Genomic DNA, 22,171 nt, shown 5'->3' on the forward strand with positions numbered 1-22,171 from the left:
GCTAATTCTAAGTGTCTATGTGAACGTCTGGCCACTTCAATAAGAAGCTCTAAAGAGTAAGGATAAGTATTCAGAAGGCATTTTGATATTATGTCCTTTTCTGAAAATAACACATGGAGGCTTTCTCTAGAATATGTAGTGCTTGCCATTTACAATTCTTGATGCCATAAAAAAAGTCCAAAAAAGACCAACTGGAGATCTCCAATAAGCCACCACGTGAAGGTGAGTAGCAAAATGGACCAGTTCTGATATTAGGATAATCTCCTACTGTAAAAAGGTTAAAAGAATTTAATTCTGCAATTCTTACCTAAAGAAAGTTGGGCTTGTGGAAATGACTCTATCCAAGCCCTGAGTTCTTACTAGGTGGGCATGGGATGTAAACCTGAGCTTGTAATCTATAAAAGGAGAAGTCTAGTCCTAACCCAATGCTAAGAGTGCTGGGAGCCAGGAACACGGTCTTGGAAGCAAGCTCCCTAGTCTTGAGAAATAGGAACATTTGGAGAAGTATCTCCAAACTTTTAAGACAGTATCTGGAGGGGCATCTGCAGCCTGAGTTCTCAAATGAAGTTCCAGATGAACTGCTCCATGCTTTGTGTGTGGAGTACCAGTAGCTGAGGATTTTAATAGCCATCTTCATATATATTTCATGAAATTTGCATAATTTAATAATAAATGCAATCCACATAGTTTAATACATCTACAGGATTATATGAGAACCATTGGCCTGTCTTAGGATATTTTCATCACTCCAGCAAGAAACCCATAGTCATTACCTGCCATTATCTATCTTCACACCGAGCCCTTCCTCTCCCCCAACCATCAGGATTCTCTGTGTGTCCTTTTGCCTATTGTGATTCATCCGTATCATCGTGTCTCTCAGTACTGCATGTTTCCTCATGGCTGAATAATATAGTCCATTGTGAGGTAGATCCTCCTTTCATCAACTCCCCGGCCGATGGACATTTAGCTTGTTTCTGCTTTGCTCTATTGTGAAAGCACTGCTATGAATACTCTCGTATGCTAGTGCATGCACACATCTCTTCATTTTCTTAGGTGTGTACGTAGGAGTATGCTCAGCCATATTGTAGCTCTACTTATGATTTTTGAGGAAACGTGAGCTTGTTTTCTAAAATGTTACATCCTTTCCTTTGGCAACAGACACAGTTCCTTGTTTCTCTGTATCCTCCTCAGCAATTGTCACTACCTGGGTCAAAATAAAACGAAGCAAAACTTCTTAGTGTAGGGGAGCCCGAAACGTTGGCAGCACTGTGCGTATGTGCCATCTTCCATTTGCACCTGCTGAGCCTTCCCTAGCTTTGGTCTCTGTGGAAACATTAATATACCCCAAGATCCCTGCTCATCACATCTAAGCACATTTTTTTCTTATGAGGACATCTACAATAGCTCTTGAGCTCCTAGGCTGGTCTCACCGTCTTCCCAAAGGAACAGTGAGTTCAGTGGTCAGAGCTACGCTTTTTCCGTTGGCAAGAAAACACGGGCTCTGATGAGCATTTGCAACGCTCCAAATAACTAATATGTATTGTTTAACTGCTACCAAATATTATTGGGAGAGCGTCACGTAACTTTTTTATGTAACTTTCCCCACAGATATTTGTAATATTAATTTAAATAATAAGAGCAAATACTCCCCACAAAGAAGCGGAATCATAGTAGGATTCGTGTAGTTACGTCTAGAGCTTTCATCTACCCTGTGGTTCTGTCTCACTGTTGATTAATGACTGCCTGGGTGGAGTAGGACTATTTCATTTATCATAGTCCCAGAAATTAACACAATCCTTGTTGTATAAGAAGGGCAAACCAATTTTATGTTGAACAGACAAAGGAACAACATTACTTATCAGTATTTTTTTTAATTTTATTTATTTAATGTATGAGTGCTCTGCTTATATATCCACCTGCCTGAAGAGAGGGCATTAGACTCCCCCTAGAGATAGATGGTTGTGAGCCACTATGGAGATGGGAATTGAACTCAGAACTTCTGGAAGAGCAGCCAATCTTCTTAACCACTGAACCATCTCACCAGCCCTACATAGCAGTATTTTAAAGCTCTTGTTCACAGGCGGGGCATATGTCTCTGTTCCCCTCTTTCTAATTACATAAGGCCTGACTGCTCAACGAGTCTTCCTGCCCCCCTCTGGTGCACAACTAGTACAACCCAGCTGCTGACATTTCCTCTCGTTGTGGAGTAACAGATTGTAACGGATTAAAAGATTTCACAATACAAACATTTGGCCTGCCCACAGGTAGGTGGGAGGAAGACAGAAGGGAAAAAACATTTAATTTGAAGATTCACAAAACAGGATAATCACACACACACAAAAAAATGGTGCCAAAATGTATGACGAGCTCATCAGAAAAGTTTACATTTTGAAAGATTCAAATATGTGTAAGATAGAATAAGACTTTTTTCTGCCTTGCTTCCTAAACACACACACACACACACACACACACACACACACACACACACACACACACCTCATGGAATCTGACCCAGAGGAGCGAGTATATACCAGTTTATCCCACTTCCCCCTTCTTTCTGGTTTGATGTGTTCATGCTTCTGCTCCTGCTAACCAGGTTCCGCTCTGCCAACCTACCCTTCCCACCACCCTGCTCAAGTTTACTTGAAGTTCAACTAACAAGCTCACTTCTTTTTCTTCTTTGGATAAAAAGAAAAAAAAACCTTTAACACCTACACTCATTTCTATTTTAAAAAAAATTTGATTTCCTTGGCACAACATGTATCAAAATTTATGAGAAATTCATGAAATTCAGTGAGAATTTGCCCCACAATAAGCCTTTTGAGAGACCGCAGAGCACGGCTAATGTTCAGAACATTTTGCTCAAAATCAGAACGCGTGCCTCAAAAGAACGCCCACCTGGCTGTTTTCCATAGTAGCTAAAACTCTTTCTTTTGCCGAGCTCCCCCCATCAACCCATTATTCCTGTTGGACTCTACAAGGTTTAGGGCCAATGTGATGGAAGAGAAAGACAAAGACAAGCCACGGTTGAGCAGGAGGGGCAGAATAATGTTACGTACATAGAGAAAGATCTCAAGAGATGGCGGCTGTAACCCCAAAGTATGTAGGGCTTTGCTGCAATCATGGTCACTTGCATAGCTGAAAATTCACCCTTTACTGTTGGTATGGCGGATGATACATGTTTGTAAAAGAAAAATTCTTACTACATATCTGTATGCTAAAGCTTATTGTATGTCTTGCAGAAAAAGCAGGCACAGAAAATAACCTTATGCTTCTTGAGGTCAGTCAGCATAGCGGTTATGTCGCAGAGCTATGTGGGTTCTGGAGCCCGACTGTCCTGGGTCTAAATCATTGCCAGACTGTTCATTTTCTGTGTGGCCCAGGATAAATGACAATACAGAGAGTAACCGCCATAGGTTGCTCAGGGACATATATAAGATGAGAGATAAGAAAGAGAATGTTCACCTATAGTGTGTGTGTGTGTGTGTGTGTGTGTGTGTGTGTGTGTGTGTGTGTATGTATGTATGTATGTATGTATGTATGTGCTGGGAAGGTTGGGGTGAGTGCTTTCATATTTGATGTCTAAGTTCTCAGAGCTTACCCTTTTTAGTCTAATTATCAGTTGAATATTTAAAGGACAGGCTGTCATTAAGTTACTTACTCTGATATTACTCCTCAAGATAGGAATTCAAGTCTTCACTCTTAATTGGCCTGTCTTTGCTGATCTCTTTGACTTAGGAGTTGTTCTTGGCTTCTCTCTGTTTACTCAAATTCTACTCAGTTAAAGACTCTTGTATTTAGTGTGTTTGTGTGTGGACATACACGTAATGCCTAGGCGTGTATTTCACAATGCCTATGTGGAGATGAGAGAACCTTCAGAGTTGGCTCTCCAGTGGGGCTGGGGGTGACAGTTCACACCTTTAATCCTAGCACTTGAGAAGCGGAGGCAGACAGATCGCCATGAGTATGAGGGCAGCCTGAACTATATCAATAGTTGGAGGACAGCAAGGGCTACATAGTAAAACCCTGTTTTAAAAATAAAACAACAAACAAACAAACAAACAGAAAAAAGAACTTGGCTCTTTCTTTCTACCATGTAGGTCCTGGGATTTGAACTCAGATCCACAGTATGGCACCAAATGGCATTATGAAATGTGCCAGTGCTCTCCCATATTCAGCTTTAAGAACTAGTTTACATTCTTCTATGCCTCCTTATGCCCTATTTGTTATCTGAATGTAGCATTTATTTATAAATCTCATGGGCTCTTTGTGCAGTTTCTTTAGTCATTACTTCACATTAGAAAAATTTACCATTGACTGAGCATTTTTTATGTGCATTAACCATCTTTTAAAAATATATTTTGTTTCTTTGCATGCTGTTGTAATAAATATTCAATATATGTTTTGGATGAATGAAAGGAGTGTATTTATTTAAAATATTTTCATGGAAAGTTATCCTCTCTGCTTTCCTTGTATTAATACAGATTTATGCATAAAAATGATGGTTTGTGTTAAAGAGTATCATTGAATTTTAAGATTTTGCATTTTTTGGATGGAAATCATGCTTATTATCTATGAAATAATACCTTTGCAAAATAGTAAAAATGATCCAGTGAATAAGATTTTGCTCTCTTGTATAGATTTACAATACACTATAATATCTAAAAGGTAGCTATTTCCTGTTGATATACACAGCCATTCCTACACCCCATATCACCACACATGCCTTAATCCATTGCAAACTGTTAACACAAAGTAGCCTATTGCTACAAGATTCAAAAAAGTGAGCCAAAGTTGATAGCTCACATTAAAATGTAATTTATAGCTATGTTTTAAGGCTAAAAAGATCAAAAGAGACAATTTGGAAAAGACTAAGGTGAAACAGCATATGGATTTCAGAAATGCATGAGAATTTTGCTTCTAGCATTGCCATGTGGACCTGGACTAGTTACTGAAACGTTCTGTGGTCACCGGCTTTCTTACCCAATGTTATGGGAACTATTATTTGTGTGTGCACATGTGAGCATGGTGCTCACACATCAAAAGGTCAGAGGAGGACACAGGGATCTTTGGAGAGCCAGGCCTTTGTGTGATTAGACCTTGGAAGGAGGTGATGATGGGACAGGAGCAATGGACACTAGTTAGATGTCATTTTGATGGTATCTAGAGCCTTCTTCCAGGGTAGTTCTTGCTTTAAATGAGTCTAGTTTATATTGCTCTTATGGAGACTCCTCAGTTAAATTATTAAACTTTTAAGAGCACAATTATATGAGATTTAAAATTTATCTGTGCCTAAAATTGCTATGTGTATATATGCCTATATATACATATATGTATATATTTATATACGTATATATACATACATATATATATATATATATTTAACCACATTATGAAGCTGACAGTATTTGTTATGCATTAAACAGAATTAGTGATTGAAATTAGTGGTCGAAGACACATTATAAAATATTGAGTGTCACCAGCTGAGGAGCCCAATACATATACAGCAGAGGACTGCCGTGTCTGGACTCAGAGAAGATTCACCTAACCCTTAAGAGCCTTGGGGCCCCAGGGAGTGTGGAGGTCTGGTGGGGTGGGGGTGAGGACATCTTCTTGGAGACTTGGAGGGGGAAAGGTGTGGGATGTGGAACAGTTGGAGGGTGGGTGGACCAGGAGAGGGATAAAGTCTGGACTGTAAAAAAAGATTAACGAAAACAACAACAACAACAATAACATCATCATCATCATCATCATCATCATCATCATCATCATCATCATCATCATCATCATCATCAAAGCCAAAGGAACTTCAGCACTGTTTGGTTTTGGCCTTTCCCCAGCAAAGACAGTAAAGAGTTTTAAATTTGGCTTTATTCCTTTTCATTATTAAAGGTTGGCACAGATGAGAAAAAAATATCAAGTATGTCTATACTTCTGTAGGGTCAAGAGAAATTGATATATTCTGAGTTCCATAGGATAGACACATAGATTCTGAAAATCCTGCAGTGGATCACGGTCTACTATACTATAAAATACTTCTGTACTGCTAAGTGGTATCTAGTGTACCATCTATGTGTTTAACAGCAAAATTTCTAGGCATAATATACTTGGATTTGGGTCATATTATTTGAATCCTCCTTGGAACATATTTTTATATTCCTCTGATTTTCGTTTCCATTTTTCGAGCAATCGTTACCTTTAAAACTTGGTTAAAGCTAACCTGTCTGGCTCAATGGGAATCACAGAAGCAGGATAAAGATGAGCTTCTGAGGAAAGAAAGTACAGTGAGCAAGACATCACAAAAAGCCGGAGAGAATTGTTTATGCAACTAAAGTTATCAGTAACGGTCTTCCCGTGTGTCTGCCCTTCTCCCTCCGCCCCCCGTGCCCCACCCCCAGTATTTTTCACTGGGAAGGAGTAAGACTGCTTCTGTCTGGAAGCACATGATCTATGGCTTCCTGAAAGGCCGTGGATGTAAGTGAATGTTTTCAGGGCACTTCCTAAATGTGACGGCCTGTGAGTGACAGACAGGGTTGCTGTTCACGTGTCACTTAGAGCTGTTTGCAGTCTGCACACTTGTTTGTTGGTATGTCTTGGGGGAAATGTCTCTGACAGCTTGAATTGCCATCAGATTTCTAAATGTGCTTAGAAGACATCAATTGTTTGATGATATCGGGCCATAAAGATGCTGTAAGAAATAACTTGAACTCATTTCAGAGAAGTACCAAGTAATTGACCATTGGAAGCCAAAAATATCTGCCATTTGATTGAAAATGTATTCTCAAAATGCTTTTCTGTGAAGTAAATGTTTTTCTAATTAGGCTTAAAAATGTGAAATTTTCTTGCAAAATTGATTTCCCATTAAAGACCTAAAGTAGTTTCTCTTCCCTTCTGCCTGGGTACTAATTAAATTATGTCCCAACTTGTTTTAATTCAGCAATCAATTTTTTTCCCATTTGCACTCGGTTACAGAGCCTCATTTAAAAAGCACTCTAACAAATTCACACAAAGAGAGGTGATAGACTTACTTTCTACTGGAGAGAAGGCAATGGCAGGCCTGCGAGCTTGCAGCCCACCAGAGCAAATGTGCAAATGAAGGAAAAAAAATAGTCCATGTGTGTTCTACTGCTATGCATTTTTTATATCATTTTAGAGATGAGAAAAAGAATACGAAAGAAAACCTAAGGGACAACAGTGCATCGATGTGTCCCTGACACTGGATGCGGGGATGAGACAAATTGTAAGCTAAATTTACAAAAATAAATGTGCAACCATAGCTGTTGAGTGTAGTATTCGGAGTAATGCAGGGAAATGTTGAAGGAGTAGATTAATTTGAAGATATGATGGCTAGTTCCAGATATGACCTTGGGTGATATGAGAAACTATACTTGGAATGATGAAACTAAAGAGAAAACATGAAAATTTCAGCATAGATGGCCTCACGCCGTTCACACTGGGAGTCTTACACAAATGGAAGTGAACTGTGTGTGTTGTTTATATGGAAAGGCTCGGAGACTTCAAACAGGAAAATTGGATAAAGTGAATGGTTTTACATGGAGCCACCTCTGGAGAGAAAGGTTGCGCACCATCTCCAGGGTTACAATCCACTGTCATCTGTTGAAAAATTCGGAGGTGGAAAGGAGGGGGGGGGTAGTCAGTCATCTCACACAAAGCAAAGAAAACATGGCAGTGAAGCAGAACCAGTCATCAGCTTTGTGTTAACGTGAGGAACACTGACTTGGATGGGAGTCTCACCAGCAGTGAAATCCAACAATCGGAGTCTGGTGCCAGTGTGCCCTGCTTAAGTCTCTCCTAGCTGAACCTGCGTGGCATGTGTTCTACGCCAGGCTGTGACACAAGCTGGTTGCCCATCCCTTTGTAAACCACTAGCACATGAATCGTCACTAAAATAGCATGCCAAGCTGTTGCTTATGGTACTTCTTCATTTTCTTGTGACTTTAGCTTGTCAACTCTTCCCTTACTCTGTCACTGTTGCAGGTGTGGAGTTCTGTGGGCCTGCTTTAACCTGCCTTCTATTCAAGTTTCTAACTGAAATGCTTGCCGTGGTTACGTTTTCTGGTCCCCAAGTTGTTCCTTTAAGTCTTTTTGACATTAATGTGATATTTAACATTGAGAGGTGAAATGAAGTCTGAGGATGCAATAGCTCACATGGGAAAACAGTTCTCTGAAGTCATAAGAACTAATGTCCGTCCAAGACACCAGTTTATTTGCGCCATTATTACTTTGTGCAGTTGATAAACAGTAGCAAAAATGGCACTGCCTGTAACACAGAGAACAAGGAAGCCTTGAACTAGGAAATGTAACTGGGTCTTATTTCTTCTCCTAGGAGAAAGTGTCTTGCTGCCTCTAGTCATGCAGAGGTACGTGGAGTGTTTTAGCAAGTTTTTTTACTTCACAATAGAGGACATGACCTCCCCACTGGATCACAGTTACTCTTCCAGAGTGAAGACCAAAGAGGGATGTGTTCCAAGTGTTTAAATGGAGTGGTTTATTGTTTAGCATTAGAAGTGTCCAGTGGCTTGTGGGCAGTGCAATGTTGTAAGAAGATAGAGTTGAGTTGGTGGAGATGAAGGAAGGTGAAAAGAGGGAAATGAAGACCAGCTATAAAAGAAAAGGGGCAACCAGTCACTCCTCTACTAAAGAGTCACCGCCTGCCAGACGCTATCTATGTGAGTTCTACAGTCTCTGGTCTTTATAAAGTTAGGCCATTCTTTAGAATAAAGCAATGAATTTGAAAGGACTTGAGTGACCAGGGCTAAATAAATGGATTAGCTAGAACTGGAATGATAAAGCATTGTTGACTTTTAAGGTGAGTCTTTCCCCAGAATCCAGTGTAGCTGGTGATATCAAGGACAGGTTGGGAAGTGGCGAAAGAGGCGACTGGAGACTGTTAAACACACCTGTTATTTTCACTAAAAAGCACGGCAGCATATTTCCAGGAATCTGGTAATTACTATTTTCAGAATGAGTTGTTTTCCATGATTTGGGTGACAGATGTATTAAAGAAGTTATGCGAGAAGAAAACAGTCAAAGGAAGACGGGAACATCGAGAGGGAGGGAAGGAAAGCCTTGTCTACTTAGATCCAACCTACTAGTTTACTGCCAAGTCTTAAAACTCTGCATTTACTCAAGGAATTTTTGAAAGAATGCAGACTACCAGGCAGTTTCTCTAAATACGAGTAAAACACCTCTCAGAAAGTCACTGTACCCAGTGATTGTAGAATCCTATTCCATGAACCTGGTAATAGGTAAGCAGTTAGAGCCATGAGCCCAGGAGACATAACCTTGCCTTGTCAGATATAAGTGGGTCAGCAAACCGAAAGCAAGTGAATTAATGACTACCGGTCAGTTAGTAAATATGCGTTACATTCAAACAAAATACAAAAACTCATGAAACATCTCGCTAGTTTGTTGCATAAAAGTAGTATTATTGAATAATTGGCTTTCTCATGATATATGTACTTTAATTGGCATCAATATTAGCTTACCCATAAGAAAGAATCACATATAAAACCCTTAAAGTTAAAAATTTGGTATTTTTCAGGATTCTTCTTCTATTGGTGCTTTTTCATGGCAGGGCAATCTCTGATCTCAGTATTAAAGAATGTGATGTTTGATTAATATTGTTTTCACAAAGCAGAGATTAACAAATCATCTTGCTTTCTTTTATAGAACAAAATAATAATTTTAAAGCATAAATCTCACCACACATAGTAAAAGTTTTCATAGTCTATTAGGGGTCTGAAGCTTGTAGGTGTAGGTAGCCAGGAAAGCTTCTCATGGTAACGAACCAGGCTGAGATCTATGTGGTCCCAGAGTCACTATACATAGAGATCCTGGAAAATTATTGCCAGCATCCAAAAGAGGGGCTGTGAAAGGAGTTTGTTTAGAACTGAGAGACGCTAAGGGCTGTTTGTTTTTCTAATATTAGCCTGCTGAGACATTCACACAGACAAACGCCCATGCCAGGCTAGCATAGCACAAGCCGACACAACTGGTTACTATGGAGTGTGAATGCACTATGGATACTGAACTCTTTTTAAATGACAGAAAAACACTCGGCTATTAAAACCAGGAGAAAAACAGTGTGCACAGTACTATGAAGATGTGACTCACTTTAAAAAATGGACTTAATATCAGTTTTTGTGTGTAATAGTTTCTTTTCTTTACCCATTATGCTTTGATGTCTGCATGAGAAACAACAAACCTCAATATGCAGACATAATCAAGGGAAAAGCGCCCGTTTACTTCACTGTGATAGTTCTGAAACCCACGCAGACAATACAAGATGATTGCTCACTGTCTTTTAAAGGAAGGGGTTGTTTATACAGCCCAGTGCATGTTATATCTCTGTTTTCTTTTAAATTCCACCCAGAAGTCCTGAATATATTTTTTTGCAGTGTCATACGATCCCTCTGAGTCTGTTTTGGCAGGTTTCAGTTTAAAGGTCCATGTCACCCTTCAGGAAGATCATCTCTCTATGGCTTAGTTTAGGAACAGCAAGAGGTGAGTGAACACAGCTTGTCATGTTAGAAATACTGACGGATTTCCTACCTCTTCCTTCTCAGCGCTCTGGAGATCACGCCACTCCTCAGTCACATGGCCAAAATCCACGGTGTTCATAGGGACTTTGAACTCTCCAATGATGTCATGCTTGGAGAAGCGATCAAAATCATACACAGCCATCACCAGTGTTTTCCCACCTAATTCTGAGTATGGCACCTGCATGGAAGGAGGGGAGGAGACATCCGGTCACAGGATGCTTGAGATCCACTACCTGTAGACAGCTTTTGATATGTGTATTGGAGAAACAGAAGAGGGTCTTTCCTTTTATATTGAGTCATTTAACCAATATCTTGAACTTGAACTGTTTGTGAGAAAAAAAATGGGAAATCCCTGTAGTGATTTACCATTTTATTACAATGTCTTAAAAGCAGTTGATATTACCCTCCTGTTAGTTACACTATAAATACTTCATAATCAATGAAAGAATAAGAAAGTCAATTTCATTGGACTATATAACTATCTCTTGCAAAATAAAATAGTTATTAGTTATATCCATTCTTGGAGTATAGCTGGTTTCCACAGTGTCAAGTCATTTGGACATCATAGTTTAATGGATACCACTTTTTCAAACCATCTAGACCCGTTGGTTACAGCCTCTTGGGAGGATGTTAAAGGACTCTTTTATAGGCATTGTCTGAGACCATCAGAAAACACAGATATTTACATTATCATTTATAATAGTAGCAACATTACAGTTATGAAGTATCAACAAAGATAATTTTATGACTGGGGGGTCACCACAACATGAGGGACTGTATTAAAGGGGGGCAGCATTAGGAGGGTTGAGAACCACTGGTCTAGACCATAGTTGAATGAAGGGGTGATTTGTTCAGAAGCTCTGCTAGTGGTCTAAAAGGATCTAAATGAAATTCACAAGGTGCGTCTCATACTTTCTAAAATAATTTAGTGATTGACATGAGCTGACTGGAAAATTGATGTTTTGAATATCACAGATTCATTATCATACGGCTCTGGAAGTTCATTTGTAAGTGTGATACTCGTTAGCATGAATAGTAGCAAAAGGCCAAGGAGGAGTGAATTCTCCAGCTGTTCCAACCCGTTTGGGACAGATGCTACGGTTTGGAGAGTTTATTAGTGACATTTTTTAAAATCCAGGGAAAGCCGTGCATACCAACTAAGCTACACGTTAGTAAGTGGGTAGAAATGTCTCATCCAAGGATTGTTTAGATTTGTATATATACTTGATCAGTTTTTTACATGTGTAATATTTTATCAGTATATATGCTGTATGTCCCAGCAAACACTTCTCAATGAACTTATTAAGAAGGAAAAAAGATGAAAGTCTAACTGACCATTTATGTACAAGAAATGTGAGCTTTCTAAAGAGTAGTTATGAATTTTGTCAGTTATGAATTCTGATCAGAACCAGGTTATTTTTCTAAAATCCCGTGAATGAAAACTGATTATAATATTTTTCTATTTTTGGAAGAATCTAAAATAAGCTTGAAAAGATCTGAATTTCAATAAAATCCACAAATTTTAGAGTGGTAATATGGAATCCCTTAAAATTTTAAATTGTATTTCTTGGATATTTGATCGTGCTGAACAGACTCCACGATGGCCGTGCTTTGGGTCAGGTAGACCTGGACCTGGGGCACACAAACAAACTCGGCTTCTTCATGCATCAGACTGCAGCAAAGGAGTCTGCACTCTGTGGAGCCATTTTGAGAATGAGCGAGTATATTTTAAACAACTAGTCCACAGTAGGCACCTCTACCCATTTATTATTAACACACCCTCCAAATAGGAATTTATTTTAGTAGAGAGAAGATGAATCTATTTTGGGGCATGTTGAACATTTTAAGTACATTTAATTCCTCTACAAGCTTCTACTCCTATACTGCAAGTCTGTCTGGGATTTCAAGATACAGTTTACAGTGTCTACTGTGGAAATCAACATATTTCTTCATATTTACAGCCTGATCTACTTTCCTGAAATACAATAATGTAGAAATTATAAAAAATTTATAGATGAGTAAAATTTAAAAATAGTTCTTGTAGTCATAGACATGACTAAGTAAAATATTAGCATCAATATGCTTCAAAAGAATTTTTTTTTCCCATGAGACTCGCTGAGAGTCACACGGGGAAACCGTAGCGGGATTCAAACTCGGAAAGTCAGGCACCGTTCCGCTTCCTGGTGGCGGGCACCGAAGCCGTGCGCCATCGCACTCTTGCTGCTTTGAAAGAATTAATATGCAAGTAATAGAGTGGGGCACTATAAAATTATTTCAAAATTCCTTAAAATAATTTGAGTCTATTAAACTCCATTTGGAAGTATATATAGCCAAATAAAATGTTATTGACTACTAGCTACAAGATTTTTAAGTAATTAATATTTAACACTTTTGGTCTAGGTTCTATAATGACTTGTTTTGAAGGCAGGGATTTTCAGACTCTCATTATTGCTATTTTCATGGCCCATGGAAAGAAAAACTAAGGGATTACATCTTTAAAACTCAAAACCTTTAAAGAATAGGAAAACTGCTGCTCTTTCACTAAACTGCAAACAAGGTTTGAAGAGGTGACTCATGCCCCCATTTTGTTTTCCCACCAGAATGTTTGCCAACACGAGGCTCACGTTATTGCTAAACCTGGCTGGTGGACGGGGTAATTTTGAATCCGCCTGCTGGCATATTCACAGAAATTTCATTTTCCAGAAGTGTATTGTTCTAAGGAAAACATTTTAAAACAATTCCGCATCTTCACCAGAAGCGCCATTTTGATGAAGGATTCCCAGTGAAGAGTTACAGGGTGCCTTGCGGCTCGCGGGGCATGTCACTTTGATGAGTGGTCCTATGGTCAGAATGTCTCTTGGTTATTGTTTGTCAACTGATGTGTCTCAACATGATGAAGAGCATCAGAGAAGAGCCTAGAGAAAAGGATTGATGCTGGAGAATCCCATAACCTTTTTATTGCTCGGAGGGAAGGCTTCAGCATGTTCAAATTTCCCTGCATTGGTAAGGTGATCAATGGAGAACATCTTCCTCTATTCTGACTGCAACAGGCCTTACAGGTGTGGCCGAGTTTTCAGAGACTTTGGAATTCTGGAAAGTTAACACATGGGCCTTATTTTTGGAGGTAATGGGGTGTTGTGGCCGAGTCCATAGGCACACATGGAGTAGACCTTGGGTTCTTAGGAGTGATGCTGATATGGGAAGGTCTACATCCTACTCTGAAATGACACAGCCCAAACCTGCATCACAGAATCTTCACTAGACTGAAAGTTAAAGCGTAAAATATTCTGAATGTAACCGTGAGGGGGTCCTAGAGTAACTATTGTTGTGTGAGCTTTTATGCATATCAGGATACAACTCGTATTTAATCTGAAACCATAGGGGGACAGTTATGAGTCCAAAACTCTACCTTGAAAGTAAATTGTTCATTGAAGACTGGATTGAGGGTTTTCCGGTGGACTTTTGTCTCAAACTTCTTCTTTTTGTCCGGCAGCAGGAAGACTTTGACGTATGGATCAGACGTCCCTCCCATGTCCAGGGCGGGCAGTTCAGCAGCCTGGATGATTCCCACCAACAGCTGAAATGAACAACAGCCAACAAGCAACACAAAGGGTGAGCACTTGGAGAGGGATTGATTGGTTCACAGTGTCGCACACTGTGATGTCCCCCGTTCCCTCTGCTTTTAGTAAACTTTTATTCTCATGCATCTGCTGAATAGAGAGGGCACATGCAGTGAGCTCTTTAAACATTAGACACCAAATTATGACAGATGCAGGCTCTAGGAAGCCTAGTTTCAAGTACAAAAGAGGCTTTTAAAAGGTTGCTGATTACAGTTAAATGTGGAATTCATATTTGCAGAAGGGTTGCCATCAAATAACTTCCCAGTTGCTAAAAGCTCTTGTGCATTGTTTTTTCCTTCCAGCTTGTGCTTTATAAGTGGAAATAAATCGTTAAACAACCACTAGCCTGCAATTGCAAAGCAGGGATTTTTATTATTATTATTATTCTCTCTGAAATCGCAGAGCAGCGAAATGGAAATTTCTTAGTCACTGACTAGTATTTTGAAATAAAAATTGAGAGCTTCACACTTCTTTCCAGCTTGACCTATCCTCGTGTGTTATCTACTTTTTTTTTTTTAAAGCTTAGCTTATGATTGAATAAATTACCTAAGAAAGCTTGCATTTAAATGTAGGATGTGGAACAAAATATATAATCCAAGTTTTCCAAAAGGAGAATTACAGACTTGAATATTCATGGTAAATAACTGTTTTTGATTTTTCCTAATATAGCAATTTTATCTGTAATGTATTTTTTTCCACAAATAAAATTTTTATTTTCACCGTGAATATTAAAATAATGTGGCATTTTTAAAAGATAAAATCTCACAAAGTTGTGGCAAATCACCTGCCTCAGTCTTTCTAGTACTCAGATTCCAAGCATGAGCCCCACCAGACCATCTTTTTAATATATTTGCAAATGAAAAAATGAAATCCTGTTATTGTAGATTCTGGATCTACCAACTTGTTTAGATACCGAGGTAATCCAGACACTCCACAGTTTTACACTCTACAAATCCTGAACATGTGAATCTGACTTTATAGCCAATGGAGTGGATAAGAAAACACACACACACACACACACACACACACACATTTTCTGTAAAGAGATCCAGTGCATCCTCAGTACATTTTGGCTGGTTGGCTCAGTCAATTTCTAACTTAGATTCTACCCTGAAGGAATATGCTGTTTCCACTTCAAAGCTGCCTTATCTAGTTTGTGGCACTGTCTTTTAGGAGTAGCAGTGGATGCTGGGAGGTAGGTCCACAAACAGAAACACATGGTCCAGGAGTGGCTGAAGGAGGTTCTAGATTACAAACACATGATTAGTAAAGCTCACTGTCTCTTGGTTTGTTATACCTCCATTTGGCATTTGCCTTTGTGTGGCAATGTAATATTCTATTTTCTCATTCTTACTGAGATAACTGTAGTTTAGAGACTTAGATATTTTGTCATTAGAGAATGGAATGATGTCTTCCAATGTCCTTTTGACTTCTGTCTAAGAGAGACATGTTCCATTTTCCCACCCCAAAAGCTTTTTTTTCTTTTTTCTTTTTTTTATTGAATATTTTATTTACACCTCAGATGCCATCCCTTTTCCCCATTCCCCTCACCCCCTTAGAAAACCCCTGTCCCATGCCCCCTTTTCCTTTTTGCACTTATACATTTCCCAAAAGCTTCTTAATTCAAGCATTTTAAGATCACTTTTTGGGTTTGGTAGACAAATACTCATATTTGGCTACAGCTTTGTTTAAAAGATTCCTCAGACTTAACCTTCCCTGACTCATAGGAAACATGCAATGACTAAAACTTGCTAAGAACAGTTGGAATTAAAATCAATGCATGATATTTATAAACTTTTATCAATATAATCTTCTAGACCATCATAACAAAACAAACACATATTTTGGACTTAATGTTTGCTGAAAACAGAGTAATAAATATACACATTATTTTTTTGAGTATAACAGAATCAATTCTATTTTTACTATTAGGCTGAAGAGATGGTACTTGGTGCATCTCTAGAGGACTGAGGTTTGATTCCTAGCACCCACATGGCAGCTTACAACTATGTCTAACTCCAGTTTCAGGGAACCAACACTTTCTGACTTCCATGGCCACACTGTACACACCAGTGCACACACATACAAAATATTTAGAAGTTTCAAAATAACATTTAGCAGTATGAGATGCTACTAGATTTCTACTGGGCAATATGAATGGAGAAAAAAATTAGATATATAATTGTAAATATAAGTATAAATACATGTTTAAAACCTGGACACCTCCCTGGGAATGTAATGTAAAATAATCTTTGCCTTTCTTGGAATATATCAATAATAGATTACTCTGTTTCCAACTAAATCTTAATGCTCACATTTTGACAGAAGTAGTAGAAATGACCTGAAATATATTTGAGCAATTATAAGATATAAATGGCTTACCTATGATCCTATATAAATACATACTTATATACTATATTTAAAAGCACTGCATAGGTAGCTAGAATATACCATGAAATAACTAGCTAGAGCTATAATGAAACAGGTCAATTAAAAATATTTTTAAGTCTAAGTCATCCTTCAAGGGGAGGGCTCTGAGGCTTCAAAGACTTGAACTGTTAGTTCCCAAATACAATTCAGAATGACTGCAGATGCTTCCAATTCTGACTTTGGACATTAGCTATCAAAGCGGAGTGTCAATGTTTGATTCTCTTATCGCTCATGGTTCTTTAAACAGGTTATTAGTAGTATTCCAGTACTTGTACTGAGCTACCAACCCTCCTCACCAAGATGGCTATTTTTGGTCCTCAATTTGACTACATCTGGAATAAACTACAATCCAGCGGACCCAATGGTACTTGAGTACCAGATAGAGATGTTGTTTGGAGCAGTTGGCAGGCTCCTATAGGTGACTCTCAAAGGATAGTTTGAACTTTTAACATTGTTGAGATTGCTATAGACTCTGGGCACTTTGGAAGTTGGACTAAACGTATTTTTTATTATGCTATGGCTAGGTATGGCCCCCATGTGTTTGAGGCTATAGGTACCAGGAAGTAGTATGTGGTGGTTTGAATTCGATTGGCCCAGGGAGTGGCACTATTAGTAGGCGTGGGCTTAAGACGCTCATTCTAGCTACCTAGAAACCAGTCTTATCCTGTTTGCCTTTGGAACAAGATGTTGAACACTCAGTCCTCTTGAGCCATGCCTGCTTGGATGTTGCCATGCTCCTACCTTGATGATAATGGACTGAATCTGTAAGCCAGCTCCAATTAAATGTTGTCCTTATAAAAGTTGCCTTTGTCATTGTGTCTGCTCACAGCAGTAAAACCCTAAGACACCCAGCAAAGGAGGAGGGGTACAAAATGAGTGGGAGCGATCTGGACTCCCTGGCAGAGCCAGGGCTACATACATCATGACCTTACACATCTTATGTACTTTTCTCGAAATTCAGAAAGTAAAGCGATAGTCATTAATATTGTGGGTCTTAGAACCCTTTAGATCTAGAAGTGTTTTCAAAGGCATTTTCCACGTTTGGAGCTACCCAGATAATAGCTATTCAGTGAAAAGTGGCTGCTGTCACTGATCTTACAGAACTTCAATCCATTTTGAGAAACAGAAGCACGGATAGCTGTTTTACAGCCTTTAGTCTTGTCACTTCCGGGCAGCCTCCTTGGGCTCTCAGAATCAAGCTTCTCATCTCTCTGCTTTCAAAACCTTGCTATCTTTTCACTGTCAGAGTCTCACCTAGACTCATGGTGTTATATATAAGGTATTTTTGCCTTTAAAAGCCATTGAGCCCCAACAGCCAGTGCAAAGAGATGCAGATAGATACACACCAAGCAGTAGATGGAGCTCAAAGAGTCTTATGGAAGAAATGGGAAAAGGACTGGGGGACTGGAAGAGGACATGCATTCTACAGGAAGACCAACGGAGTCAGCTAACCTGGACTCTTGGGGGCTCCCAGACATTGAATCACCACAGAGCAAGCACGGCTCTAACCTAGGCCCCCTGCGTATATGTAGCAGGTGAACAGCTTTGTCTTCATAAGGGGCCCTTGAACAACTGGACAGAGGCTGTCCCTGAGCCTACTCCCTACCTGCCTGCTTGTGGATCCTGCATCTCTAAATGGACAGCTTTGCCTGGCCTCAATGGGAGAGGATGTGCCTAGTCCTGTAGCAACTTGATGTGCGGGATGGGAGAGGTGTGGGTTGTAGGGGTAGGAGTGTTTGTGGGGGGTTGACACCCAGAGGGGAACATCCCTTTCTAAAGGAAATGGAGGGAGGACTTGTGTAAGGAAGTGCTAGGAAGAGAGGAAGGGCTGATACTGTGTTGTAAAGTGAATAAATAAATAAAGCCACAGAGCATTGGCCAGCTTTTAGTTATTTTATGGCTTTTCAAACTTATTTTTCTAAATGTGGGCTTGGGTGGCAGCTGGTGTGGTTTGGAGTCAAAATCTATACAGTTCAAGGGAGGTTATTCCTATTCCCACTGCGGGACCAAGAGCGACTGGACTGGCGGCGAGCTCTAAGCATCAACTGATGGCTTGGAGTTAATTTGTATTCTGCCTGCCTCCTGTCAGTGCCATGAGTAGATGTAATCGGCCGAATACTGTGAATTCTAATTACCAGAAGTTAAATTAGCAGCTAGGGGACTGCCTGTACTTAGAAATGATTTCATCAATAGCTTTGATAATTGCATTTTCCGCTCACAGCAAACGAAATGTTTTAAGGAGTATCTTGCTTCAATTCCTACTTGGTAATGTCAGAAAATGTAATGGAATTAGATGCGTCCCCCTCAGACCTGGTTATTCTGGAAGTCATAGTCCAGTGAATATTGGAGCTTTCCCAGTTTCTCCTCTTCCTTGGGCTCTTCCTTTTCTTCTCCATCAGTCAGTCCGGTTTCAGCATCATCATCCTTAAGGGCCTATGAGGAGAAAAAAGAAATCCCAACAAATTTTCACCAAAGTCCAAATTAAACTAGCCACATAGTCAGACCTCCAAGCTGTTCGAAGCAAGCACTAAGATGCTGGATGTCTATTTGCCTGATACATTCTCATTGGCTGCTCACGCACACGTGTTTTTTAATTTTACTTGTGCATGAACCTTTCCCCCCCAGTCAGCAAGCATCATGGAAGCAATGGAAGAAGCCCCCTTACAGTATAGCAAGCAAAAATATGAAATTGTTGCAAGAAAAATGTCAACTCAGTATTATCTTGTCTGGATTACACTGCCTCTTTTTTTTTTTTCCCCTAGTATGATGAACATGCTTGTATCCAGGCTGGGTTTCACATTCTCGTAGCTGCAGTGGTGTTCAGCATCATGTAAAACATCATTGGAACATGCAGTGGAGAGAGTCACATGGAATGCATGGCCTTCTGCTGCCTTATCGCTTCTGTCAAAGATGGCGGAGTGACCCCTCGGGAGATGTAAATCCTTTGCGTTTTCACATCTGTGATCGTAAGATTTAAGATACAAGGAGGAAACATGCCGGCAGCAAATGCTGAGTAGAGAGAAGTTCAGTCCATTTCCAGCTGAACTTTACCACTTCATTTTCATAACTGCTCATCAGAAAGCGAGGCTGAACTAAACTGATTTGAGTTTATTTAATATCAAAGATAAAAGAGTCATGCTTGTCATTTTGGAAAACCTCATATGGGTATAAAATTCATTTTGCATTGAAGAACAAGGGCCATAGGGCTAGACTTAGATAACTTAGCCTAAACAATTAAATATCCTTCAATCGAAAAGGTAGAATGTAAAATAAAGTTATTTGAAAGGTCATTATGTCACACAATACATACAATTCTGTATTTCAAAAATCAAAAGTCTATAACATTTTCCTAATGTGGAAAAACTGTGCTGGATATTTTCTACTACAAAGGTTTATGCTATTGGAAGAGTTCTTCATGGGGATGAACAGATAAATTTATCCTGTATGCACGGTCATTCTTTACAATTGAAAACTATGAAAAATTTCATTTCCTTGTTCTCTAGTATGTTTGAAAACTTTAAAAGTATCTATACTAGCCACTCACATATTTTGTTCTGGTTGCTGCCTGTACATTCTGCGTGCTCATTTTTTTTTTTTAATGGCGCAAATGTTATCTGTTTCCAACTAGCCGTCACATATTTGCTGTGTTCCTGCTGCTCCAGAATCTCACAGATCTCGAAATAAAGCAGACAAGCAGTGGACCGCACTATATTTCTGATAAGGTTAAAGAGTCTCTACTATTGTCTAACTTTCGTCAGCTCTCGAGCTGATCTTCGAGAATTCTTACAGAACTCAAATATGCGAGGTTTAGCCAGGCTGTAAAGGCCCCAGGGCCATCGGACTCTGGTTCGCTATCTTGGTGTTCCTGTCTGTCTGTCTACATGGATGTTTCCTCTGCTGTCGTTATTCTCAGTGGAGCCTCTCCACTCCCTCATCATTTGCACAGTAAGCACTCATGGTGCTTGAAATAACCACCTCTGTCTTGCAGTCTGGCTCCTCCTCACAGCTAACCCCACAATGATCCCCAAATCCATCAGTAGCGCGACTGACAGAGCTCATTAGTTCTGCTCTCTGCTTAGAAGAACATCTGAACAGAGTTGAGCTGTCATTACGAGTGTGTCATCCTTTGTGCCTTTTGACACATCTCAGGAGTCAACAGCGAGTCTGAAAAAATTTAAAATTACCATTTTCAAATGTGGCTAGCTTTGTACCATTTACTTTGGAAAGATCGATTTATACTTGGGCACTTCCTTGAGTATTAAAGTAATTTTGCTAAGGGTCAAAGCAGGAAGCAGCACAGTTATTGATAAACTGCATTAAGATGGCGGATGACTAGAACACTTTAGGTAATGGCCTCCATTTGTCTCTGAGAACCCTAGTATAGTTTTTAGCACTGCCCTAGAGGGTATGTATAAAGAAATTATGGTGTAGGTAGTTCACCTCCTTTTAATAGTTTGATTTTTTTTTTTAAATAGAAATTTCCTAAATGTATTTAATGTAATTAATGTATTCCTAAATTTCCACTGACTGAAAATACCTACACATCACCCCATTGTCTCAAAAAAATCATGAATTTAAATACTTTTTGAAAAGTCCCTTTTCAGAACTGACAATTTATATATCATGTTTCAGCCCAATGTAATTGGAAATAACTGAGATATTAAATCTCCTTTTCCCTAAGTGGTTTTTTTTTTTTTTTTTTTTTTTTTACCAGAATAGAAAGTGCAGGACCATCTCTGTAACTATTTTTCATTAAATGGGGCTAAATTTTTGATAATTTTTCAGTGCTCCTGTGCATCACCAAAGTGAAGTTTATTCCTGTCTCAGAGGTCGAGCTTCATCTAAATGTACACTGTACATTTCATCAAATTCAGACCTATTAAATCAGTAGTATTATAATATCTCAAGAGCAATATTTTTCCCTCCATAGGGAAAAACAAACAAACAAACAAACAAACACCACCTGAGATGAAAAAGCTTGTAAGCCCAGCAGCTCTGAAGTCAGGCAGACTGTAACATGAAAGCTTTGTTGAGAACATCAGGGTTTTTATAAAGTTCCCAGGCTTAGAGGGGGCATGCCTGTGGTTTGCTTTGGTGTTCAATATTTACCTAGTCTACAGTCATCAGTAAAAGCATTTGCTCATTCTAAGTTACACTGTTCAGACAGGATTTGGTAAGGCATATTAAAAGGTGCCGTGAGGGACTGCATTTTCTTTCCTATCTATCAGTGTAAAACATTCCAATCCTGTTCTGTTTAGCCCATGTTTAGCCATGTTTAAAATGAAACATGTCATCATTGAAGATCAGTTGAGTTCAGCCTTTAGATGTCAGAATGGTAAGCCACCAGCTGTGGAGCCCAGCCACCAGCATTGATTGGGGATATCTAGTAGCAGAAGAAACCTACCGCAAGGGACAATCCAGAACAGTCATGAGACACAACACAGATAAGGAGGACATAGAAGGAAGAAATAAAAATTAAAATATCCACGCACATCAGTGAAAACCATGGAGAAATGACCCGTCTAAGCTTCTTATTCTACAAGTTGCTTTTATCTC

General features: G+C 39.3%; 1 protein-coding gene across 12 annotated transcripts in view; it reads right to left on the bottom strand.

Annotated features, from left to right (window-relative positions):
* The window catches only part of Syt1 (synaptotagmin 1), a 509,196-nt gene that overhangs the window by 116,186 nt on the left and 370,839 nt on the right, over nucleotides 1-22,171 (bottom strand). For 9 of the 12 annotated variants that reach the window (XM_076920174.1, XM_076920168.1, XM_076920170.1 and 6 more), the window contains 3 exons: nucleotides 18,926-19,048; nucleotides 13,975-14,142; nucleotides 10,576-10,743 (listed from right to left, as the gene is read on the bottom strand). In XM_076920174.1, the coding sequence (XP_076776289.1) occupies nucleotides 10,576-10,743; nucleotides 13,975-14,142; nucleotides 18,926-19,048 (459 nt within the window). The remainder of the gene's footprint in view (nucleotides 1-10,575; nucleotides 10,744-13,974; nucleotides 14,143-18,925; nucleotides 19,049-22,171) is intronic. The other 3 variants (XM_076920178.1, XM_076920176.1, XM_076920177.1) reach the window with 1 other exon arrangement.

Source organism: Arvicanthis niloticus, chromosome 22, assembly GCF_011762505.2.
Source record: "Arvicanthis niloticus isolate mArvNil1 chromosome 22, mArvNil1.pat.X, whole genome shotgun sequence".
Taxonomy (NCBI): Eukaryota; Metazoa; Chordata; class Mammalia; order Rodentia; family Muridae; genus Arvicanthis; species Arvicanthis niloticus.